This window comes from Danio rerio, chromosome 19 (assembly GCF_049306965.1).
Source record: "Danio rerio strain Tuebingen ecotype United States chromosome 19, GRCz12tu, whole genome shotgun sequence".
NCBI lineage: Eukaryota > Metazoa > Chordata > Actinopteri > Cypriniformes > Danionidae > Danio > Danio rerio.
The window spans coordinates 10291306-10318114 of NC_133194.1; the positions used below are offsets into that span (position 1 = coordinate 10291306).

The 26809-nt window shown below is 36.2% G+C and overlaps 1 protein-coding gene and 1 non-coding gene across 9 annotated transcripts in view; one reads left to right on the forward strand and one right to left on the reverse strand.

Annotated features, from left to right (window-relative positions):
* Nucleotides 1-129: 129 nt before the first annotated feature.
* On the reverse strand, nucleotides 130-202 carry trnam-cau (transfer RNA methionine (anticodon CAU)). Its single transcript has one exon. It is a non-coding gene; the product is annotated as a tRNA-Met (tRNA).
* A 2181-nt stretch (nucleotides 203-2383) lies between these two features.
* The window catches only part of kmt2ba (lysine (K)-specific methyltransferase 2Ba), a 42553-nt gene continuing 18127 nt past the window's right edge, over nucleotides 2384-26809 (forward strand). The window contains exons 1-20 of one of the 8 annotated variants that reach the window (XM_073931486.1): nucleotides 2384-2699; nucleotides 9675-9738; nucleotides 9954-11414; nucleotides 14191-14366; nucleotides 15375-15482; nucleotides 15563-15719; nucleotides 16621-16822; nucleotides 17010-17062; nucleotides 17210-17455; nucleotides 19081-19181; nucleotides 20576-20932; nucleotides 21073-21186; nucleotides 21829-21975; nucleotides 22219-22311; nucleotides 22456-22573; nucleotides 24537-24650; nucleotides 24724-24911; nucleotides 24999-25097; nucleotides 25360-25470; nucleotides 25580-25656. In XM_073931486.1, coding sequence (XP_073787587.1) covers nucleotides 2412-2699; nucleotides 9675-9738; nucleotides 9954-11414; nucleotides 14191-14366; nucleotides 15375-15482; nucleotides 15563-15719; nucleotides 16621-16822; nucleotides 17010-17062; nucleotides 17210-17455; nucleotides 19081-19181; nucleotides 20576-20932; nucleotides 21073-21186; nucleotides 21829-21975; nucleotides 22219-22311; nucleotides 22456-22573; nucleotides 24537-24650; nucleotides 24724-24911; nucleotides 24999-25097; nucleotides 25360-25470; nucleotides 25580-25656 — 4274 coding nt within the window. In that variant the 5' untranslated portion in view covers nucleotides 2384-2411. The remainder of the gene's footprint in view (nucleotides 2700-9674; nucleotides 9739-9953; nucleotides 11415-14190; nucleotides 14367-15374; nucleotides 15483-15562; nucleotides 15720-16620; nucleotides 16823-17009; nucleotides 17063-17209; nucleotides 17456-19080; nucleotides 19182-20575; nucleotides 20933-21072; nucleotides 21187-21828; nucleotides 21976-22218; nucleotides 22312-22455; nucleotides 22574-24536; nucleotides 24651-24723; nucleotides 24912-24998; nucleotides 25098-25359; nucleotides 25471-25579; nucleotides 25657-26809) is intronic. The other 7 variants (XM_684255.10, XM_068215240.1, XM_005159485.5 and 4 more) reach the window with 7 other exon arrangements.

The following is a 26809-nucleotide window of genomic DNA, read 5'->3' on the forward strand; positions in this document are numbered from 1 at the left end:
GGTAAGTCCGACAAATAGCTGTGCACATAGACATTATGTAGCAATTAGATCGATAAATCCATAAACCTCACCTGCAATTACTTTTATTTGCAACAATAATCTGTGAAACTCAGAGTTAAAACCTTATCCTGCCCCGTGTGAGGATCGAACTCACGACCTTCAGATTATGAGACTGACGCGCTACCTACTGCGCTAACGAGGCGGTTGTAGTAATGACGCGAAGGTTACGGGTAACTGAAATATAAACCCAAACAGACACAATATGTATTTATTTATTTATACATACCTTAAATACTTTGACTTAAAATGTATTTTTATTTTATTTAAGATACTATTTGCATTTAATGAATCGGTTGCCAGCATAGACTGTAAAGGAAAATGCCAGAAACGTCCTCTAAGCGAAAAATAAGACTGTTGCGACTTCTAACGGGAGATTTTGATACTGCAAGCGAGATTTTTTCATAAAATGTTTTTTTCAGTCAACTAGTAAGAAAATGAAAAAAAAATGCAACATTTAATTTCCATTTATTTACTCATCGATCCATTTATAGTCTGCAGATTTGAATTGTTACAAAAATCCCCACTTAATGTCGGACAAAACCTGCAAAAGCAATAAATTAATATGCAAATAAATGAATATTGATTAAATAAATCTGTATTTTGCTGCATTAATAAAACAATGAATAAATAAATTCGCAAATAAAGAAATTGCCTGATGAAAGGGGTGGTTCTCTTTTCTTAAAAGAAGACCTTTTTACAGTTATACGCCTAATTTTCTATTTAATTATAAGATTTAAATACTGCATTTTAATGATATTTTAAGCTGAATTAACTTGTTGAATGGTCATCATAACCACACTTTTTGATGTACCAGATAACATTATTAACAAATTAACATCATTATTAAAACAGACAATTTGTGGCATATATTGTCATTTATTATGCAAATAACAAACTGGCCTTTTCTCAGAATCTGGCAATTTGAATGCCATAAAAATTCTAACATAATCATAATAATAATATGTAGCGCTTCACGATTGTTCTGGCTTTACATCTTTTATTGGTGATTTTTTTTTTTTTTGAGAATAAGGTTCAAGATTTAGAATAAAAGTTTAGTAAAATGTTTTCTCTATTTAACAACAATAAAGTAGCAAAAGATGAGCACTTACGTCAGATTGTATTTTTTCTTGCTCAGCTGGATGTTTGAAAAATACTTGTTTGCACTTAACAAAACTAATTAGCTGAAGTCACAACAGCCAACAGAAGATTCGGTCGTAAAGCCTTTTTTAATGGATTATTTTTATTTTCACTATTTTCAGCAATCAAGATAGAACAAATGAGCTCAAGTAATATGGGAAAAATTCTGGATCTTTGTCAGTGAGGGGTAGGTCTTCCTTTATTAATCTATTTATCTTTATATATATATAAGATAAATAGATTAATAAACCCACCCCTCACTGACAATATATATATATATATATATATATATATATATATATATATATATATATATATATATATATATATATATATATATATATATATAGTTGAAGTCAGAATTATTAGCCCTGTTGTGGTAAAAAGATTCTCGTCTGCAAAATATTCTAAGTCTCTAAGTCAAACTTTTAAAAAAATGACAAAGTCTGAGATCTCTGAAGTCTTTAGGCAAAGCAGTTTATTGTTACAGCATCGGTAACAATAGAGACAGGTCATTACAGTGTCTGATGAGTATAGGCTAGCACACAGTTTAAATACACTTCTTAGTCCTAATACTCCACTCAAATTTACATTATGTTTAAAGGCAAAAAGCAAACAAAAACGAAATTACACACACCTGTCAACTTTGAGATTAACAGGTTTAACAAAAATTATTTATAAGAGCCATATTCACAAAAAAACAACATTTCTCTTGCATAGATTTCCACTTCAGCAGCACTTACATTCGTAGTTTTATTCATATCTATATGCATACGTTTTTAAATCAGATTGTATATCCAAAAATTGTGATTATTCTACTTTTTCAGTGTATTTTCTGAATAATGGAGATAAAAATAAGAAACTCTTAAAAAAAGAAACCAACATTTTGAAACTGCCTTCCTCTAAGTTCACACATTTTATTTCGTGTTAGAAATATGCAAATCACTAGAGCGTTCATTTGCATAAGCATACAATAATTTAAATTAATTTAAACTACTGCAAATCTTTACAAGTATTAATGTACTCAATCAATTTGGGATGTATGGTGATAACTATTAGTGTCTTCCCTTGAGAAATATTTACAGAATGACGCTTGAAAAAGAAAATAAAACTCCATCTCCCATAATGCCGTTCGTTTCCTCCGCTATCTCGCGCCTTTCCATCTTGTTCCTCTCGAGAGCTCAGCGCCGTAGTTGTTGTTGTGGTATGTAATAATGGCGGCAGCAGGAGGCGGATTAGCAGCCTCGGCTGTTGTAGCGACCGTGAATACCACCGCCACCGTTCGCTGCCGTTTCCCAGGTCGGCCATGGACGGCCCGGAGCCTGCAGAGGACGGAGAAACGCTCTCATGTAGGTCGGGTGAGGGCTGAAGACAGAAAAGGGCCGCGGCCCGTCGACGTTGGAGCAACGCTGAGAGAAGATCCGTGTCTGTCGCGGCTGTTAGGGCTCGCGGAGAAACACAGGCGGCAGCGCGAGGCGGGATTCTGCACCAGCGATGAGGAGGTGAGCGCTCAACTTCCTAAAATACACCACTAATGGGCATTTAAAGTGCAGCTTTTAGCATGTCGCCGAGTTGCTGGTGTCGGTTCCTGCAGAGATGCAGCCACCTGATCGCACGGCCGCGAGCTTTACAGATTACAGAGATGATGGTGCCTCTGAAAAGTGTTTGGAGAGACTGAGATAAAGTTGGTTTTGTATTCCGACTTTCTCCTCAATAATGTAATTTCAGAAAAGTATTCTTTGCACATTTTAAATATTGGAATCATATTAGCATATTAGAATCAAAGCGCAACAGTGTTCACAGTCTATTAAATAGTGCTAATGTTGTTTTGAAGTGCTAACATGCGATTTCAGACTCGATGTTCAAAGTAACTTGTCACAAGATATCACCGTTTAATGGGAACGGATGTGAGAATATATAAACAACTTTACCTCAATAAAGAGACTGAGGTAAAAATGGTTTTATATACGGACTTCTCCTTAATATAATTTCCGAAAAGTATTTGCTTATTTTAAATAAAGAAATCATATTAGAAGCCAATGACTCAAAATGCAACATTGTTCACAGTTAATTAAATAGTGCTAATGTTGTTTTGAAGTGCTAACATGCGGTTTCAGATCCAATACACAAAGTAGCGTGTCACAAGATATCACTGTTCCGAAGTGAACGGATGTGAGAATATATAAACAACTTTACCTCAATAAAGAGACTGAGGTAAAGTTGGTTTCATAATTGGACTTTCTCCTTCATAATATAATTTCAGAGAAGTATGATGTGCAAATTATGAATGGGAAAATCGCATTAGCAGCCCATGATTATTAACGTAACTTACAACATTGTTTACAGTCTATTAAATAGTGCTAATGTTGTTTTGGAGTGCTTGTATGCGGTTTCAGACCCAATATTCAAAGTAACGTGTCAACTTGCCACTGTTCAATTGTGAACGCATGCAAGAATATGTTTACCTCGATCTTAAAGTGTCGCCGTCATCTGTTGATCATTTTCCGGGCTTTAGGGGCTCTCCAGGCGGCATTTAGCTGTGGTTGGCGGTGTTGCCGGGGATACTGTGTGTAGCTGTGGGTCAGTGACACTGTGGTGCGCGCTGGTTAGTTATTAGGGAGTTCGAGTAAAGTTATCAGCTTTCAGACTCGATGACTGTATAGCTGACGGGTCTGTTTGTCTTTATTTTGGCTGTATAATTAGTTTAAATGCTAGGAGGTGTGGTGTGCATTTGGTATGTATAGTCCATGTATGTTTTCTTTCTTTACAGAACCCTGCTGAAAAAAAGCTTAAACTAGCCTAAGATGGTTGACAGGTTTTAGCTGGTCTACTAGCCTGGTTTTAGAGGGGTTTTGAACATTTACACTCTTGTTTCAAGGGCCAAGGGGTAGGGCCGGGGTACAAAAATAGAATTGGGATTGGGCCTTGGTATAAGTGTTTGCCACAGGAAACTAATTTCATCTAGTAGAAACATTTGTTAGTGTGTCCAATTATAAACTTTCTGAAAGATCCTTTATTTTGACTTCTCAACTCTGAATTTGGATTCGGGTTTATGACTTCAGTTTGCCTAGTTTAAGAGTAGATTTTGAAACATATAAATGTGGCATCTAAATTAATTTGACATGCATGTTTCATATTATTGTTTTTCAACTTCAGCAATATTCTTAGCATCACCCAAAACTGAAAAGTTTGTCATCATTTATTTAATCTTCACTTGTCACAAATCTGTTTGAGCTAGTTTGAAAAGTGTTGAAAACCCAGAACTTTATCAGTGGTTACCGAACCACTTAAGGGGGCTTAAATAGAAAGTAGTGAATATACCTCTCTCTCAAAGCATTCAACATTCACAACAATATCTCAGTTTCACAGATGAAGGCTTAATTCCTGACTAAAATGTAATTCTGACCAGTTTTAACTGAAAGAAACATGCACTGATGGATCTTGAAATATATCAGTGCCCTGTAGGAACACCAGTACAGATTTTTTTGCTAAGGTGCATTTATAACAATTACTTAAATATCCTAATTGAACTGTGACCTAATCCTGGCTTAGTCTAAACCTTCTCTGTGAAATCTGGCCTATAAGTTGAACATTAAATTTGAATGACTATACAGGATTATAAGTGGTTAACAGGTTTTAAACACATAATAATTACTGCTCAAATATAGTACCATAACATCACCTAAAATACAGCATTTATAAATACATTAAAATATGACATAGCTTATGTAGGATAAATTACAATAAAGCGATAATGTTCGATGCCATACAAAATGTTGTCATTGGTATAACATTAAGACTAAAAACAACTAAATGTGTTGTGTTGTTACATCAGGCTTTATGGCTGTCAAATCATATTAAAGCAATGGCCTAGGATAAAAAAAAAACACGCGTAAGAGTAAAATGTATATAATTTAGTTTTGTTCTGCTATTTATATGGTGGTTAACGTTTTAAGCATTATACTGTAGCTGGTACTTCAATAAAACATTTTTTGGACAATAATTACAGAAATCCTATTACAATTTTTGTTCAAAGTTAATTGAAAGGATCTTTTATGAAGTTGTGTGTATATTTTTATACACCAGTTGGTCTTTAACTTATTAATAAAATTTTTGTTGGTTCATTGCATTACAATATTATAGGATCAGACTTTAAGGCCAAAATTCATAGATCATGATATATTTAATAATTTTTCAATACAGCATAATTTCGATATAGAAATAGTATTCAAAAAGCCTCAGAGTAACTGCCAAGAATGCCCAATTGCCCATTGTAGACATAAGTTTAAGAAATGTGTTTGCCAAGTCTATGAACCCTCATTCCATAAAACTGTATAATATTTTAGAAATAAAAAAAGCTGTAAAATTAAATAAATATTAGCCTTATTTATATTTAGCCTTCATACAAACAATACATGTGAAATAAACATAAATAATCCATCAAATAAAGTCTGAACTTTTTATTATCTTCACTTTTTAAACTAACATGCTTTGTAAAAAAGAAATATGCAGGGTTTCACTTAATTTATTCATGTTGGGTTAACACGTTTAAGTGGATTGAACATACATTTAAGTTGTCCCAAAAAAAAATCTCAGGAATTTTGTTGTCAGCTCATTTTTAAAAAGTAGTTTGAACAAGTAGCAAAGTTTGTTTTAAGTGTATACTGATTATTCTGAAATAATAAATAGTCTGCTTCTGCAGGATTAGGAAGTTAAGATGGATGGATGGATGGATAGATAGATAGATAGATAGATAGATAGATAGATAGATAGATAGATAGATAGATAGATGGATATAAATGGACAGATGGATGAAAGATAGATAAAAAGAACTTACTTAAATATTCAGTAAGGTTTTGCCAGGAAATATTTATTATTTTTATTCAATAATAATGTAAAGTCTTATATAAATAACTTATTTTTTATTTGAATGTTTTTTTTTTTGTATTTTATTATGTTCAGATTTTTCAGATTTTTTTCCCCCTGAAGTTGAAGCTTACGTGGCATTAAATAAACGATACAACTTTCATATGTTAATCACTTTTCTACTTTGCTTCAGTGACAGTCACTTACCAACATTTGGTGCTGAACACCCCTATTACTTTGGTTTTGATTATTAGTGGAAGTATTTTTAAAAATCCCCTTGGCTAATACAGTAAATACAGTAAAAGCTTCATAGCTGAACCAGCACAGAGCTCACTTTAAGCTTTGACATCACACCTAGACTGATGCAATCTGATTCTGGGCTTTGAAATTCTGAGCTGCTGCAATCCAGCATCATCCTTGAGTGAGTGGACAGTGCATTTTATGAGGATGTGAGAAACTCTTACTTGATTTCTGAAGTCTGAATACTGTATAGCCATGATGAGTAAGTACTTTTGAATGGTTAGAGTTAGAAAATGCATTGCTGTGTAACTGCGTAGACCTGCTTGAGAGAGATTCTGCTTTGAATCTATGTAATGTATCCAAAGTTTTCTTTTTGGAAATAGACTTGCAAATAGTATATACTTGCATTAGCAATATTTTTGCATTGCTAAATTTGCTGATCATATGAAAGTGTTAGCTCTTATGTGAAATTTATGCTGTTTAGCACTTAAGTGCCTTTGTAAAAATCTTTTGTAAAATAAAACTATGCTTATTATTTGTTGGCTTTGAAAGGAATTGATGCCTAAATATTGATACCACTGAATTTCATGAGGAAAAAGTTTTTTATTTTAAATTAAGAGTTTCTAGTGCATGAAACAAACTTTCAGAGCTAATTTTCTTGTTCTCTGTGGATAAATTGCATTGATTGGTTATTTAATTATTTCTGAATAAATGTGCAGTTTTACACGACTAATAACTGTTAACTTTTTTGCATTGTTTAAATGTCCATTGGAAATAAAGTGCTGGGGTTTATTCATAACACTTAAGATTTTAACACAGACTATTTCAGTCTGACTTTAAAAGTTGCTTAGTTTGGATCTCAGCTTTTGTTTGTTCAAATACATGTAACTTCTGGCCATATGATGTTCTGTTGTTTCTGCAGCTGCTGTTGTGATCATGTCCAAGGTGTTAATGTTATTGAATTTGTAATACAGTTTGTAGGGTTGTCATGATACTGGAATTTGATACCAATCGGTACTGAAATTTAAAAAACGTTCATTTCCCGTGAACATTTAAGCGATGTGGAGCAGCGCTGATTTGCCATTTTGTTTACATGCTCAACAGAAACGACTGTGATTAGCCTTGAAGGTCATCAGTTCACCGAACTCACCGCTGTTTACTTTAAATGTTCATGGGAAATGGATGATTTTAACATTTCAGTACTGATTGGTATCGAATTCCATTATTGTGACAACACTAATAGCTTTAAGCACAGAGGTGCTTTCAAAAAACGATGACACAAAAAAACTAAACTTCCATTTGATGACAAAATGATGCACAGCCACTAGCTATGTTTCCGTCCAAAGATGCAAATAAAATTTATGTGCAAAAAAATGCATTATTGCATGAAAGATGTGCGAATAAAGCAGTGAGCCAAAGTGAAGAAAATCATCACTTCCTGATTAACTGGCCCCAAATATCAAAAGTAAAAGCAAAGTTGCTGTGGTAGGAAAAGCTGCGAGAATCTTTTTTTTATTTAATAAATGACTGGCGTCTCAGAAGACAAATGCCGACATGAAATGAAGGCATGGTGACATTTGAAGGTGTGAGACGTGGAGCAATAACACTAATACTGAAATGGTCAAGACGTATAGAATGATATTAGATATTTCACAATGTGCTCAGGCCGCTGGTTTGTTCATTCACATACATTTTTATCATCACATGATCTCTTATAACAAAATCACATGATTTTTTCCCTCTTGGCTTGTCTCAACGCTTGCCATTAGTATTTTTTTTCATCTTAGAGACACTAGGTTCTCCTATGAGCTTGGTACACCCATTTGCAAAATAACCCCTACTGGGGAGGCGGGCATAAAAATAGTATGGTCCCATTGGATTGGTCAAATTTGAATAAACAGCTTATGTAAGCAAAGTGCAACACATAACTGCTTGGCAAATAGAATAAATGTAATTAATTAGCTTATTATCGCAAGAATTTTCAATATATTGTGCAACCTTAATAAATGTGAATGAAACAATTGTTATAATCTGATTTAATTAATCTGAATAATTAATAAAATGAAGTCTAGTAATAGAATTTGGAGGCTTTTTTTGCATTTTTGTGTGTGTTTGTATGATTTGTTTTAAAAGCTATGATTAGCTTTAAAGTGTTTATTTATAGGCGTAGGCGATGTCGATCAATTTGCCATCGTACAATGTCTTATGTGAAACATCGCGATGGACGATAGCATCGTTGTTGTAGGCAGCTGTGAACTATTTATGAATAATTAATTAATTCATAACAAATTAATTATTTGTAGCCTACCTTTTCAACTACCTGACCCGCATGGTCTTTGTTTTAGCTACCCATAACCAAATTGTAAATAAATTAAGAAATTACACACAAATTACCACCTATCAATTACTTTTTCCGCGGGACTCTGGCATGAATAAGCAGAGTGATCTGTGTCGTTATAATGGCGTCGACAAATCTGAAGTTTTCACTGTGACACGTTACATGATAGATTTAAAAGACCGAAGAGTCGTTAGATAGAGACGAGATTAAATAAATATCATGTTTAACAACTATAGTGAGATGCGATCCAGCAGTACATCCTTGATAAACTGTCCAACGTGCACTGCTCTGGCCCACTGACTGTCTGGAGCTCAGACAAGCACGTGACTGTGTGTGAAAAAGCATGTCACTTTTCACGTTCGTTTATCTGCAGGAAAGGTAATATTCGGAAAGTATAATAGAGTGTTTTTAATAATGCAGAGGAAGTTTCATGGCCCGGTAAGCGGTACTTGGGGTTAGCTGCATTTCTTATTTCACCTTTTTTTGAAAGTTAATATTAAAATATAGGGCACTATATTGAGTTTTTCATTATCAAACTGGCAGTTGCTGAGTGAGTATCTTATTTCACATACATTTAAATACTAGATGCTTACATCTGGCTTGGCAAGTGAGAAAAAGAAAACCTAACAGCAATGCGTTAAGTCTATTATATTCGTTTAGTACATAAAGTCTTACTGCTCAGTCAAGTAGAAAGATGGAGCAGGGATGTAACATACAGAACTGTTGTATTTGAAGCCGTATAATGCATTGAAATGGTTGCTTTTATTGAATATTTGTTGTTTTGTATAATGCCAGAGCTATTAATGAACAGGGCTATTAATGTAGTGCTGCTATTTCATTTTGATATTTATTCATCGGGTAGTTGTAGAACGGGCTAAAAACACTTATAGGGCTGCTGTAATTTTAGCCAGTGCAGACAAAACAGCAAACGTCAAAGTCTCTTAAAAATGTTATCATATTTTTAAGGGATTATACATTCAAGGTGCACTTGTAGATCTCTGGTGTTATATTTTAATCAATCTTTCTTTCTCAGGAGGGAGATTTCACTGGCTTTAATGTGGACGGTCAGTGGTCCTTGCGTTCTGGGAAAAGTTCAAGTAAGTATTTTGTTTATTTATTTATATATTTATTTGCTGTTAATGGAAATAAATCTGCTTTTTAAATATTCAACATTACCTTTTCGTACTCTATTAATCAAGTATTTGACAAATTCATTTCAGATTTAACATTCTCTTGTGTTGTTTAGGGTTATTTTGTGTTTATTATGAATAATCGAATGCTTTAATACTTTTCATCCCTCTCTTTTATACAGACCGTGCCCTTAAATTGGCATCATCAAAGGTGAAGCGCTCCTCAGCAGCAGATTTAAAATCATCAATATTGAAAAAACCTGGCATGAGAGGCAGACCCTTTTCCAGAACTGACCAAAAATCTGTAAGGCCCAAAATGGTAGTTAAAGTGGCAGCCAAAAGGGTGACCAAAAGAGAAACAAAAAAGCCATCTGTAAATGGAGATGGACATTTAAAACAGGGCAGCTCAAGCAAGACAAATGGCAGGGTACTCAGGAACCAGAGAGAGGGAACAAGGGTCTCGTCACTGACGGAAAATGATAAAACTACAGTGGATGAGGATGATACCAATGTAAAGTCACAGACGCATGGTTCCAGTGCTGCGGAGAAATTAGTGTGGACTTTGACACTGGTTAAAGGTAAAGAGCGAGCCTCCAAACTTAAAGACACCCAAGGCCAAAGAGCTTCAGCAGACTATACCAAGAGGGTCAAGACAAAAGGAGTCACCGCTGGTGATGAGGCAGAGGAGGTTTCCGCAAAACCAATGGCCAAACAGAAAAGGGGCAGAAAATCTGCAGCAGACAAATTGGCTCTTAAATCTCCTGGCACAGATGTTGGAGCATCTTTAAGTGACAGAGTGTTAATTTCTTCCCAAAGGAAGCCTTTCGTAAGGCGACGAAAGCGCGGCCAGCGAAGGTTACTGCTAAAGAAAGTTCACCGCAAAGTACCTGACAGTCAGAGGCAGGCCTCTAGTATGCCTAGAAAGAGACAAAGACTTTCTGTCTCAGATACAGACCCTATAAATGTTCTACAGCCGGTGGAGGGACAAGAACAAGCACTCCTGGAGTCCACCTCTGGAGGCCAAGCTGAAGAGCTGAAACATCCCACCAAACCTACTGTAAGCGCTCGTTCTTCACGTGTCATCAAGATCCCAAAGAGGTTCATGGATGACGAGCGAATGTCTGCTCTTCCAGAAAGAGCTGCTCTAAAGAAACCAGCTCTTACCGAGCTCCCGACAGATCTCAGCAAACCTAATACTGATCATCAAACGCTTGAATCTGGCAGCAGGCTGAAGACCACGCAAGAACTGGACATCGTAAATGACGATGAAAAAAGTGTTTTAGAAAAAATGCAATCTCAAGGAGTCAAACCTGCTCTGAGCTCTTCGAGGCTCTCTGGAGGAGCTCGAGGAAGAGGTGGGAGAATCGGCCAATCAGCAGACCACTATAAAATATACTGGAAGCTGAAGAAGCTCACGGCCTGCCTGGCCAAACGAAAGATGCAGCGGATGGCTGGTGATAGTTCCAGACTAACAGAGGAAGATGCTGAGGAAGGGACCCAGGGTACTCGAGAACAAAAGTCTGATCTGAAACTGCAGGACATCTATTCTCCGGGAGTGGTGCCAAAAGTAGCCATACGTGTTGGGGATCATTCAGATCAGACACCGCTTGCTTCTTTAGCGGAAGCCTCTTCTAAGGAGAATGGTAAGGTTTTTGCTGTCAAACTTGTAGAGCACTTTTATAGTAGAAATGCAGCTCTGAGTGCTTTGAAGTTAAAAAGAAAAATGTAGTTAACGTTACACCAAGTATTTCACATAAAATGTCATAGTTATTATAACACAAAATACAGTAAATGTTATTATATTCTATAGCATAGTTACTAGGGATGTAATGATTCACCGTGAGCCAGTTGACAATCGATTGAAATATGCGACAATAAAAACCAGTTCAAATCTTGAATCAATCGCAATACATGTTTTGAACAGAGGGGGCGCTGTTTAGAGATGCAAACTCGCTTTACCTGCACATCAGCAGCAAGTAGGTCTGTGTATTGGCAAGGGCCTCACGATATGATACATATCACGATACATGGGTCACGATTCAGTATATCACGATATATTACGATACAACAAATATTGTGATATATTGCAATAGTTTGTATTAGTATGTGTGTCATGTTATATAGACAACTTGATCAAGTCAGCAGACGAATTAAAATTCCAATTCCTAATTAGATTTTTATCTATTTTAATTCATTAGATCTGCACAGTGTGATTAAACAGAACTCGCTGAAATGTATTAAATGCATATTGTTATTAAACACTTTACTAAAATGTATATGCCACTAAAGTCACATATAAATGAAATAAACAATTTATAAAACTAAAGAAAGTAAAAAAAAATTAAAATGCATCAAGTAAACATAAAACTGGAACACAGTGCTTTAATATGCGGTAAACTACTTCAGGTTGGACTATCGATACACTATCATGAAAGAAATGATCGCGATAGCTAGATAAATCGATATTTTTTGCACAGCCCAAGCGGCAAGCAAGAGGTGGAGCGGCAGTAAAATAACAGCTGTGAAGTCCGTTGGACAACGCACAAACTGTGTGCAATACTGCGAAAAGACGTTTACTTTCACCAGGGGTGTCCAAACTCTGTCCTGAAGGGGCGGTGTCCTGCTGACTTTAGCTCCAACTTGCTTCTACACACCTGCCTGGAAGTTTGTAGTATACCTAGTTAGAGTTTGATTAGGTTGTTCAGGTGTGTTTGATTAGGGTTGGAGCTAAACTCTCCAGGACACTGGCCTTCCAGGACCGAGTGTGGACACCCCTGACTTACACTAACAGAACGATGAATATGATGCACATAAACCGTCAGCACAGTGAAAAACTACTGTCACAGACGTCTATAATAAAACCCTTAACAAGCCCAACCAAAGGGAACGGTAGGATTTGCAGCTCTGCTTGCTGCTCCGAATGTTATGGAGATCACACGGTGCACCAGTGTTTATATAGCGAAAGCATGAAGATGTTTTTCAGACTGACGGAGAAAGTTGTGCTTTTACAGAATCAGATATTAAATATTTTTTCCTCTCTCCTTTTGAAAAATAGTTTATTCATATTTTAATAATTTGCTTATTAAATGTTTAAGAATATATCTTAAGTGTATTACTGATACTTATACTAATTACTTGTACAAGTAATATCAATTATTCTCCTTCATAATCGTGTGCCACTCCTGTCTCTATTCTATTGTATAATTGGTAATTTTATAATCAGTATTTTAGGCCAGTGACCAGTCCCCTGGATCAGAGGGTCCATTGATCACCTCTGTATACACTGCTCTCTGGTTTAGGAAAGGCTTTCCTCTCCACACCGGCCATCTCAGTGTCCAGTGAAAGAGTTTTTTTTTTTTTTTTAAATGGTCATTATAAATGTGTAAAGATCTCAGCTTATCCTGGAAAACATAGATATTCTGTTAATTCTTTTAAAAAATGTCAAATCTCAGCACAGCTACAGGTTTAGTTTGTTTATATTTATAAGTCTTCTATAGTTTGTATTATTATTATTCTATTATTTTTATTTGTTTGTTTTTGAAATAGCTATGGCAAAAATAAACAATTATGACAAAAATTGTATTATTTTGCAAAAAATGCTGCATTTAAAAAAAATGAAAGGGCTATTGTTCACCTTATATTTGTTTTAAATAACTTTGTTAAAGAATCGTGGCTAAATTGTGAATCGTGAGATTAGTGTCATGAATCGTATCGAATCATGAGTCAGGTCAATAGTTACATCTCAAAAATGCTGTATTACATATGCCAGGCCAGTGTTTGGCACTTTCACCTTGTCGGTAAACTGTACCTGTAAGGAAAAGAGGTGCTTGTATCTGTATATTTTGCAATGTGTGAAAGTGGTGTCTCTGCTTTTGCTTGTAATGTGAAAGTAAATTCACACTTTGGTGAGGAAGCATCAGGAAACCTTTAAAAAAAAACACATAACCACATACTCCGGTATTGGTATGTATGTTTGTTGGTGCTTGGCCTTAATCTATATGCCTCTAAACATACTTTGCACAAGAATGATGTCTTAGTTTTCAAAGACATTCCTTTTTTTTTTATGTTTACATGAACACAACAATGGCGGCATTTTCAAAAATGTCTATACATGTTTATAAATTTATGCATATTCAGTCCAAAAATGACGTCATGTTGTAAACGAACCGGCAAAACGTATAAATAATTTACCATATTTGGCTGGAAAAAATGTTGTGTACACGCCCTCTTAATCTAGTCATTTTAAGAATACAACACTTTATTGTTGGCTTATGTTTATTAAAACTATTAGCAGATACTGTACTAACTGTTAAAATATTCATATATTAAATAACAACATCAAATTATTTCCTAAGTATGTCTTCTTTCCAAATGTGTTCTGTTCTCTTATTTGCTTAACATTAAGACCCTTTTTTTCAGTAGAGACGGATAATCTCGAGGACTCCACTGAAACAAGTGCACAAAATGAGCAGCAAGGTGGTATCCCGCAGCGAATGAGTGTTTCCGGAGCCAATAGGAGGATGATCCACTTGTTGAAGAGAGCCAGAGTTCAACTCATTAAAATTGACCAACAAAAGCAGCTCAAATCAGCTCAGGTCAGAAGGTTTAATGTTTCGGTGACTGAAATGTATGTTTTATTGAGTTTTGTCCAGTAATCTTCAACCAAAGCAAAAAAGATAACTAAAAAGAGTTTCATGTTTGAATATAAAAATGAAGGAATATATTTAGACCATTAAAATGAGCAAAAGGCTGTTCAAATAAATACAATTTTAACAATAATAAAAAACATCAAAATATATTAGAATTAAAATATATATTTGAAATTGTAATCAAATTTCACAAGATTGCATTTTATTCTGATTTTATTCCGGTGGAAAAAAAGACTTGAAATACAAAACTAGTTTTATTTAAAATTAATTTTTGTTATTCTTGGATATCATCTTGTGCATTTTTGTACATGTGGGTGTTCTTTAAATTATAATAGAGATAAAGTACATCCTTGGAAGTTATCGCAGAATAAAACCTGATATCCAAAAACAGCCATCCTGGATGTACTTTATTCCAATTATTACATGTATATTTGTTACAAAACATAAAAATTAAACTCAAAACGTTGGTCTGAGTGACAATAGTTTATTAATTCTTTAAATAAATGCAAAACTGACAGAAACGAGAATAGCTGATGGATTATACACTAACTTGCACATTATTTAGTCACAAGATGGCACCAAACAGTCAAAAACGCAAAGCTGACAGACATAAAACTGGCTGAATTAAACAAATACTAGCCTATGTATTATTAATTCTCAAGATGGTGTAAAAAATGTCTGACAAACAAGCAGATAAATGTGAATGTGTATGTAGGTATATGGATTTGAATGCATTCACTGATGGTCAAAGTGATTCAAAGTTCCCAGATGAGCCTGTGCTATTTAGCGGTTGTTATCTTGGGATAACATACTTTGGAATGTCACTACTGACCAATCAGATTTGAGTATTCAAGACAGCTGAGTAATACATTTTGCTAAATATGTTGATGTAATATCTTTTATAGTGCCACGTGACTGTGTTGTTATACTTATGACGGTGATTATTCTGTGCAGCTTCTGTCTGGCACTGTAAAAGCAAGAGAAGGACCAGCCACAGCTGGGCGCAGAGGCAGAAAGAAGGGCACGAGAAAAGTTCGAGCCAACCCAGAAGTGGCTCCACAGGTAAAGATAATACAAATGACTCCTCTGCAAGTTTTTTCATTGGTTTCCGAGTTCAACATTGTGCCCTTTTACCTCCGTAGGCACAATTGATCGGTGGTCCACGTATAAAGCATGTGTGTCGAGCAGCAGCTGTGGCTCTAGGACAGCCCCGCGCACTGGTCCCCGATGACATTCCCAGACTCAGCGCCCTTCCTCTGCACGAGAGAGAGGGCATCACTGCTTCACCTGTGGAAGAGGGTACACACCTCTCCTTTCCTCATTCTGTCCGCATCCATTATAAGTGACGTTTTCTAATGTCTTGGAGCTCTTCTGACCTGTAAATGTGTATTTTGTTTGTTAGTCGACTCGACTTGTAATACACCTAGTAATTTGTTTACTGTGGACTTGGAAGTATAAAAATGTATAATGTTATTGCAAGATTTGTACATATTGTATTCAGATTTAGAAAATATGATCAAGTGCAATATTGTGAAATATAGATATTTTAAATATTTATTATAAAATTCCAAAGTGTAAAACTATTTGATATTAAGTGTACAGTTCCTAAAAGTACCTTTCTATTTAAAGCACTACATTTTTATATTACTGCTTTGAAACCCAGCCTGCCTGGATATTATTCTGTTTATTATTAATAATATTAGTAAATTAATATATTTGCATGTAATGTAATTGTGCATTAAACTTTTGATTGAAACACAATATTTTGTGTTGCTCAAATATCCTTTCCATGGATATGGATTATGTGTAACAGGCAATTGTAATGATAGTAAATGTGAAAATAAAATGATCCTGACGTGTGTTGCATTCATAATGCACAACATATGCAGACTGCGTTGTAGACCGTATCCAAAACTCCACGAGAGAAGGTCTGAGATCTTTCAGAGAGCTCACATAATGCATAAGAAACAAACAAACAAACATGAAAATAGAAACAAATGTTCACTATACAAAGAGCAATCTATCATTACACTTACTCAGATAATTGTAAAATGCCTATTTGGTAGCTGCAGTTCAACACTGTCATCTCAGTAGTTTTTCCATTTCGTCCTTAACCAATATTTGACATGCCCAAAATGCCCATATTCTTATGTTAGATCCTTTTTTTGCCTCTGTCTCCCTCTTTCAATGCCACTTGAAGATGTTGCGTCTCACTCAGAACCTGAGAGTGAAGAATCTGTTGAGACAAAGCCGTCATTTATCAAAAGCCTTCCTTTGGGCTGTCGGCTAAGGCGCTGCAATCGCTGCAAGGGCTGCAACCGGCTGGAAGACTGCGGGAGGTGTGTGTTCTGTCTGGACAAACCCAAATTCGGAGGACCCAACAAGAAGCGACAGAGCTGTGTGTAAGTCGACAAACAGAGTTATTACGAGGTTAACTACAAGGTGTTAGGCTGTGGGCAATGAAGTCAACCTCTTCCATGTTTTATAGGGTCATAACATTTTTTTATGCCTGTTTTATTTTTGTATGTTTTGTAAGTATTTCCAGTGTTTGATCCCGTCCCTACACTTGTTTTTGTATTTTCTCAACAGCCTAAAGAAGTGTGCTATGATTGAACGGAACAAAATGAGAAAATTTAACAAAGGTACTCTACTTGCCTCTTAAAACTTAAATATTTAACTAATATGTTTTCCAATCAGATTCAAACCCGATAGATGAAGCTTAAGATGTTGCTGGGTAGTTTATGCGTTCAGGTTTGAGCGTTTTATTTGACCACCTCTCTTTGGCGCAGTCCAGGTGAAGCGGCGTCGGCCATCAGCGCCCCCTGCCACGAACAGCAGCGAGGAAGAAAACGAGGAGGAAAGAGGTGATGATGGAGGAGGAGGACTGGCTCAGTTCAGCCCCACCAGGAGGCAGCCCAGACGCCGGGTCACCCCTCGCTCCTACAGAAAAATGCTGGGCTATGATGACTCTGACACGGAGAGTGCCAGTTCTGACCAGACAAAGCCCAGCGGAACACAAAAGACTCAAATCACTGGTAGGAATTTTAATTATGCAGTTGAAGGCAAAATTATTAGCCTTTATATATATATATATTTATTATTTATTATTTATTTTCTTTCTTTATTTTTCAAGTATTGCTCAAATGATGTTTAACAGCAAGGAAATCACATTATTTCCTTTCATATTTTCTTTTTCTAGAAAAAAATCTTATTTGTTTTTATTCAACAAGAATAAAAGGAGTTTTTACTTTTAAAACCATTTTAAGATCAAAATTATTAGCCCCTTTAAGCAATATTTTTTTTCGATCATCTACAGCAGTGGTCCTCAACCTAGGCGACCATTAACCATTTTTTTTTCCTCATTGCTGCAGCTCTCATTCAAGTTTTATTTATTGAAAAATTCCAAAGCACCGCAGTGTTTGGGTGTTCTGTGTTTGTCTGAGATATTTAGTCTACTGATTTGTGTATATTCCATACAAGCTGAAGCTGATCGATAAATTCTTGTCACGTAACTGTACGCTCGCTGAATTCATTCACTGGGTGCGTCTGGAAAGTGCGAGCGTGTCACGCGGCTTGTACGTGCAAGCCACACACCTCCATTAAACAACAAACTTGCGTGAACTCTAGAAAAGGCGTGATATGCAAATGGCTACTAAAAGGCCACAGTCATTTGTGAACCACAGTCCAGCAGTTGATCTTCCTGCACAGCCATAGTGGATTCACCAGATTTGTTGACAAATGGGTTGCAGATCCAATTCCTTGGCAGTTAGTGGGTCCTTCAAACCGCCTTTCCACTGCACACGACATTTGGACACGACTGTTAGAATATGGCCCCTTGTGGCAGTCGCACAAAATTTTCAATTCTGACGTGCTCCATGGGAGAGACGCTGTTCTAGCAGTGTCCGAAATAAAGGAGTGCAAAAGCAAGCCGGTATTCTCTCTGTGTTTACCATGAATATAGTGTTCACCATGAATATAGACCTATTCATAGGTCTATATAATATAGACCTTTTCTGATTAAAAAAACAACCCCAAAAAATACTATTTAGCGCACACGGACCTGCTTGGACAACACTGGAATACATCACATCCGCTCATCCGGTCACATACGGTTTAGCCGCAGGAGTTCAAAAATTTCAACAGATCCGCAGCTCAATTCGGATCTGAATTTTCCACATACAGAGATGATCGGAACTCCACGCAGCTCCTGGACTTCTCCATTGGAAATTAATAACTTCTGGTCTGTCGCTTGTCGTTTGTCTCAAAATTAGAGATCTTACAGACTTATGAAATGGAAATAATAAATGATTTCATTTGTGACCCGGTACCAATTGATCCGCCGGTACTGATCTGTGCCCCGGTGGTTGAGGACCACTGGTCTACAGAACAAACCATCTTTATACATTGACCTGTCTAATTACCCTAACTTGCCTAATTAGCCTAGTTAAGACTATACATTGCACTTTAAGCTGAATACTAACATTTTGAGAAATTTCTAGTAAAATATTTATTACTGTTATCGTAGCAAAAAGAAATTGGGAAAAAAATATACAGGGGGCTAATCAATCTGACTTTAACTCTGTATATCTTCTGTACTGGTTCTTTGTTTGTATTCGTTGAGATAGATTGTCACGACTCACGAATGCTTTGAACTTCTTAGCAGATACTACAGCTACCTCTGCTGCTCCTCCAGAAGAGGCAACAAAGCAGAAAAGACAAGGACTTTATAGAGCATTTTGGGCTCAACGCAGAAATGATAAGGTATTGTGACTCGTATTTTCATGATCTAAAACAGGCAAAAATCTGATTAGTAGTGGAGCTGGAAGATGTATTATGATCTAGGACTGCCATAGTTTAGGTTTTGATTTATTTACTATTTAAATGCTATGATTAATTAATGGCTGTACAATTATAATTAATTGTACATAATTAATAGTAGATTAAGCAAGATTACAAATTCATATTATAATACAAAAACAGGTACTTATGTTTTTATATGTTATTGTTTTTTATGATATTAATAGTATATAGATTAGGCATAATTTTATTATGCAAATGATCAACATTGCAATAATAATGCCAGATTCTATATGATGTTGTTGATGTGCATTACAAAATAATTGTATTAAATAAACGGACCTTGTTTTGGTCCATCAATAATACCTCATTCAGTTGCTGAATCAACTCTGAAATATTATGTCATCTTCTCTAACCAATGAAATGCATTTGGCAACAGACCTGCTTCATCTCACGTCTTTCTTTAATATGCAGCTCTTCTAAACCTTTTTTCTAGATGCAATTATTCTATCTGTCTGTCTGTCCATCAATACTTTCAAACTGTATCCCATCCATCCATCCATCCGTCCATCCGTCCATCCATCCGTCCGTCCATCCATCCATCCATCCAATCTTTTGTTCTGTCTTTTGTTCTGTCTGTCTGTCTGACTATCTGTCTAATCTGTAATCTATATATAGCTATATATAGCTATTCTATAACAGCACATCCTATTCAGGTGTTTTGTGATTAGTGCTTTCCTTGCATACTCAGTAACCAAACGTAAAGTTTTGTCACACACACACACACACACACACACACACACACACACACACACACACACACACACACACACACACACACACACACAAAAACGCTAATCACTCAACGCCTGGTTAGAACATTGAGTGTGTTTGCATGCATGTTTTTAAACTGATTTTGGTCACACAAATGCATTGACCTGTTTTCCTTCATTGGAGTAAGGTCTTAAAGGGCTTAAGGGTTTTTTGCATTTTATTCATGAATATTTCTGAAACAAAATAAATGATATGTTTAGATATATTATCGTAAGAAAACATTAGACTTGATGGGCTAAAAAAATCTGTGAATTTTTGTGAACAAAGATTCCATGCAGGCCTAGATGTTGGCTTGCATATTTTATTTTGTTTGTAAGCATGCTCAGTGTTGGAGTTCTCCTGCTTTTGGTGTTCAGATGGTGGTGGAAAATGCCTTTCCCTTTGCTGCCCGTCTTCATTTCTTGTCCTGCTCTCTTTGGTGACGGTCTTCTTCTTCTTCATCCATTTTTTTTTTAAATTGTGGTCCCACTGTAAAGCTGCCCCTTCCCATTCCCCCTATTCTGGTGTTTTTGACCTTCATACAGAAACTTGAACCTCCATCTTCCTGTTCTTCATCATTGGACCCTCCAGCACCTTCCCATCATCCCTTAACCCTCACAGGAAGTCCATCAAAGAAGACCAAACGCAGGCTGCAGTTGCGGCTGAAGCGGCTGCCGGCCAGTGTTGTGCAAGCGGCCATGCTGGGCTTGACTTTACCACAGAGCGAGTCACAGAGAGTGCTGTGTGAGGAGCCAGTTTTCACTCATTGCTCCTCTGTTACTCATTCTCAGAGTTCGGTCGAGCACACGCCGTCCAGCGTCCTCACTCCACTGTCCAACGGCTGCACGCAGAGGGGAAAGTTGTCACAGGGGTCAATGAACAAGATTCGGGTGGACTTTAAGGTCAGGCATCTTATTTATACTTTACAATATATATATACATAAAAAATGTTGTAAATATAACGAAAACGTTTTGAATTCCTTAATGTGACTTAAAGAAAAATTATATTCGGTTTTACTTAATGTTTTTATGAATGATGCAGGAGGACTGCAATATCCAGAATGTGTGGTTGATGGGAGGCTTGAGTATTCTCACTTCAGTTCCCATCATGCCCCAGTGTGTTTGTCTGCTCTGTGCCAGCAAAGGCCAGCATGAGGTAAGATTCAACACTATTGAATCTTTAGCCATATTCCTTCATTTTAGTTCACAGAACTAGTGTTGTCAGGATACTGGAATTTGGTACCAATTGGTGAAATTTAAAAATGTTCAGCTAACTTTTGAGCGCTGTTTGCATGTTCTTAAACAGCACTAGTTTGCCGTTGTGTTCATGTGCCAAAATGACTGTGATTGGCCGTGAAGTTCGTCAGTTCACCAAACCCGCCACTGTTTAATGAGTGTAACCACAGATAGACGGACACTAAAGTGTTTTACAAACACAAGATGAGAGACAATAATTATCCTTTATATAAGGATGGAGCAGTTGATCGAATAATACATGTATATACTGTAATGTCATTGTTGAATGTCTAGTTACTTTTCGTTCACCTTGTAAATAGCATATCTAATTATATGTAATGTTTTTTATACATGTTTATAAGACCCTGGATGTACGAATGAGCATTTTGAAACAAAAACATTTTTGTACAAATGAAACATTTATTTGTTATAACATCACATTTCACGCATAAATTAGTTAGATAGTGGTTAGTGAATGAGACTCATCATTTTTGCAAAAGATTGAAAGTCAGTTATTATTGAGTATTAGGTTATTAAGTTTGAGTTTAATTCATGTTTCCAGATGGTGTACTGTCAGATGTGCTGTGAGCCTTTCCACCATTTCTGCCTGCCACCGGACGACCGGCCGAAGGAGGAGAACAAGGAGAACTGGTGCTGCAGACGCTGCAAGTTCTGCCATGTTTGTGGCCGCAAGAGCAAGCAAACAAAGGTGCTTTTTGATTTAGTACTAATACAGATGTGGAAAATGCAGACAAGATCATAGAATCCAGTCAGAAAAATGCAAATAGCTGGATATAGCTGAATGTCTTGGAATTTGGCAAATATTTGATGAATAAATCAGAAGTTGTGTTATATATCTAATCAAATTACAACAGCTAATCAATTAAACTTGAAGCTTTTTATATATACATTTATATTTGACTGCAGTGATGTTGTTTTTCTCCTTATTTAGCCAGTTTTACAGTGTAAGAGATGCATGTACTGCTACCATCCGTCCTGTTTAGGACCCACGTATCCTAAACCTGTCAAAATGAACACATCATGGGTATGTTTCTTAGCATCATCACTTTAATTTTATCATGTTGTATTATATAATTTCAGTTTAATTCATATGTTGTTGTTGTTTTTGTAGTCTTTTATTTAGGTTTCACTGTTCAGTCTGTAAAGTTTGCATTGTGTGATTTGCTAGGTTTGTATGCTGTGTATTCGGTGTAAAAGCTGCGGTGTGACTCCAGGAAAGTCCTCAGACACGTCCTGGAACCATGAGCTGGAACTCTGTCCTGACTGTAACAAACTCCATAGCAAAGGTTTGACAACTTAGACACCTCGATTGATTTTTATGTAGGTCTCTCAGAAGATTCAGACCATGGAGGAAGGAATGTTTAATTTAATCACTTGCCAGTACTTAATGTTAATGTACTTGATACACTCAGTCTATTTCAGTTAGCAGCATACATTTAATAATAATAATATACTTACCTATATTTATTTTAAAATGTAATGTTTTTTTTTCAGTAAAGACTATGGTTTTTTTAATGTTTTGTAGTTCGTTTTATTGAATTTTTGTGTTAATTTTTTTATATTCTTAATATAAATATATTAATCTCACACGAAAACAACATTACTCTCGACACTGTAAAAAGGTAATTCCCAGCCACTAGACTTCTCTGATAGGGTATTCGAGTGTCATTGATTGACAGAGTTATTATTATGGAGTATAGATAGTGATAGAATAATGTTTTTTAACCATGTTGGTAATACAGAAACGTGGTTATGAATGTATTAAAACATATGCTTGTTTGTTGTAAAAGATTTGTAATGACAAAAAATACTAATTTGTGCATCTCCTGGCTTCTGTGTGCATTCATTTTGCCGTTGTAGTGTATTCTGGGAAATTTTCGTACTCCTTGGATTTGAGTGTGGTCCTTAAAAATCTGTTTCAGAGGCTATCTAGCCCTTCCCCTTAGCTCTATGCCTTCATGCTAAAGAGAATTGGGACACCCCTACCCCTTCACATGAATGCTCAAAATGAGGGGTAAGGGGAAAAGGCTAAGGAGTAGAATTGGGATTAGGTTTAAAGATTGTATTTCATTAAGACATTCTGTAAGCTTCCTATTGTAAATAAATGAAAACTTTAAAGGCGATTTTTCTCAATGTTCCAGATTTCCAAAATAGTTATTTTTCTTATTTTTATTAGTGGGATATTTGTTTTTGATGAGGTTGTCATTACATCTAAAGCATGATTTTGTTTGTATTTTAGAACATCTTTCTTGTGTTGTTCAGAGTTTTATTTTTGATAAATATCTATATTGTTTTGTACATTTATAATGTTTTTGTTTCAATTACATGGTTTCTGCTACATGCCATAATTCATCTCGTCATGGCTTAAATAACAGCTTCTCATTCAAAACTTTTTTTTTTTAATAGCGGCTAATAATCGCACCAAAATGTATTAAAGGGAAAGTGAATTATAATAGCGCAAACTTTTCTGTTACCGTAGTAGTGCTGTGCGTCATTTGTTTAACCCTTTAAGGTGATGTGCTGACTGACTGACAGGTGCGTGATGCGTGAGGCCAGCAAACACGACGTATAGCCGTTTCACATTACTTCAGGACGCATTAATAAAGCTCTCTAGGTCTATTGGAGACATTCATAAATATTCCTAGCAAATCTAATAAATGCTGAAGACATACTTGTTACATAAATGCACTAAATTGCACTTCAGCAGTGTTTATTTGAGAGCGCACAAGAAGATCTGCACGCTTTTGAAGCAGCTTATATTTAAGGGGGCATGCAAGAATTTTTTTGCACGAGCAGAGGAAATCGGCGGCCTAGCAAAGAGATCTGCATGCTCGTAGGCTATTACATAAATGCGATCTCGACCTCTAATACTGCGCTCATGACATTTGTCATTGAAATAACACCACAGGTAGTTGGTAGATCTGTGTAAAAAAAGGCCTGCTGCCACAGCTGAAAAAAAATCCTAAAGGAATCACTGTATAATATTACTTTTTTCAAATTTGTTGTGAATTAATTTCTTTTTTAGTTATATTAAAAGTTTATTTGCCTTTTATTTACATTTATATCGGAATTTGTATTTATTTCACTGATGCTTTTATCCAAAACAACATCCTTAAGAATAATATTACTATGCTGTTCTTATTTGTTAGGACCTCTGGAACTTAAAAGCATAATTTTGTTTGCTCGATGACATCTGATGACTTTACAATTGTTGTAATTCATTTTTTCGTTGTTGTTGTTTTCTCCTAGGGGACTTCTGCACCGTGTGCCTGAAGTGCTATGAGGAACATGAGTTCGACAGCAGCATGATGCAATGTGCCCGATGTGCCCACTGGGTCCATCCCAAATGTGAGGGGCTCACAGGTAAGAACGTTTTCACAGTTTTACTCCTCTAACAGACAACGCATTTCCCCTCACACCTTTTCCCCTTCCTCAGATGATCTTCACGAGATCCTGTGTCGTCTGCGGGGGAAGAGTCTGGTGTTCTCCTGCGCCCCCTGCAGTAAAAGTTTCTGCAGCGGCTGGCAGGATGTGGTTCAGGAGGTTTTGAGGAACGGCCTGGAGAAGATCATGGGTGGACTGAAGAACTCGCTGAACATCAGCCATCTCCGCTTGTGTGCGCAGGTGAGGATCTGTTTAGAGTTTATTTTCTCTATTTCATCGATTGGATGACATCTTGATGAATCAAATATGCTTTATGTATGTGAACAGTGTGAGGCCTGTCCAGATTTTGAGGTCGTAAAGGGACGTTCAGGCTGCTGTTTACATCCTGTAGAGAAGAAACTGGAGAACGGCCTGTACACTTCACTGGTGAGATCTTGTTTATTTTATTGTCAATGTTCATGCTCCAAGATTTTTGTGGGTCAAATATTACTGTATCCATTGTATAGTACTGTTTTCCCCCAACATTCAGTATATCTTTGTGTTCAACAGAAGAAACTTTTAAAATGACAAATTTTGGGCGAACTATCCCTTTAAGTGAAAAGTCATCAGTTTCATTGTGAAATACTTTAATACTTATATTTTTAAGCAATGGTATAAATCAGAAACCATGTGTTCTCTCTCATTTTAGAAATCATTTCATGAGGATGTGGTCAAGGTGATGGTGGAAAGACTAAGAAGAGAAGAATATCTTCTAGAGGCACAAAGGCCCACAAGCCAAGCCAAACTGTATTACATTAAGGTGATGTGTCTTATTTACAGCTACAGTAGCTACTGGAATATTTGAATGCAGTGCTTATGGCATAGTGATGTTTACAGGTAGCTAATTTTCAGTGTTGTTGTTTTCACAGCTAGTAGAACAAGTGTTTAGCTGGTTCAACAGCCAGGACCCCAAAACCTGGAGCTCAAATGTGCAAGAATTCCCACGGTATGAACCACATTTTTCTTACTTTTCAATAATAAGGTATTCTTAGTCAAACAAATGCTCTGCAGACTGCAGATTAGCCTATTAATTAATACTGAGTCATACCTTACACCAGGGCTTCTCAAAGGCCCCATTCCCAATTCTACACCTTAGCCCTTCCCCTTACCACTACCCCTCGTTTTGCACGTTCCCGTGAAGGGGGAGGAGTATCCTAATTCTAGCTTGAAAGCATAGGTCTAAGGGGAAGGGGTGAATAGCCCTTTGTTTTTCAGGAACACACTCAAAACCTAGGGGTAAGAAAATTTCATCATACATCAACCACAACATCAAGATCGCAGCACCCGGAAGTAAGGAGATCCACAAATTAGTATTTTTTTGTCATTTTTACGAATATTTACAACAAACAAACACGCTTTAATATATTCATAACTGCGTTCGTGTTTTACCATCATGATTAAAAAAAAAAAGCCTAAAATAAAAACCGCTAAATTTTGCGATCTATAATCCATAATCCTAACTCCTGTATAGCAGTCCCACAACATTCTGACACTCGAATCCCGTCAGTGATGTCTAGTGTTTGGGAATGAGCTTTTTACAGCGTCTGGTATAATGTTAATGTTGTTTTTGTGTGTTTACATAGCTAAATATGGCCACTGTGTAAGCGCACAGTATAGTTATGATCTTATTGCCACATTAGATCGTTATGATAACATGATATATGCCTTCAGTGATTTCCTGAAGATAAATAACAAAAAAATAACAACTGGAATAACTACAGCAGTCGCGATCTTTTGATATCATTTGAAGCAAGAGATAACATGTGTAGGTGCTTTAGTGCTGTCCCAATTCTTGGGGGTAAATTTTAAAGTTCTTCCCCTTCACCCTCAGTTTTAAGGCCCAAGAGGTAAGGGTACAAAAATAGAATTGGGATTGGGCCAAAGTTTTCTCAAAGACTTCAGTTGACTGAAAACTTCCCCAACCTTCACAAAGTTGGTTTATATATTCTCAGAATGTTTGGGTCAATCTATCCTTGCAAATCTGTCTTTTCAACATTGAATGTTCTGAAGAACACAGCAGCGGCTTGACTACAGATTTCATCACGAGACCCGATATTAGACTCATGGATTTGAAGGATATTCTGCAATTAGGGATTTTA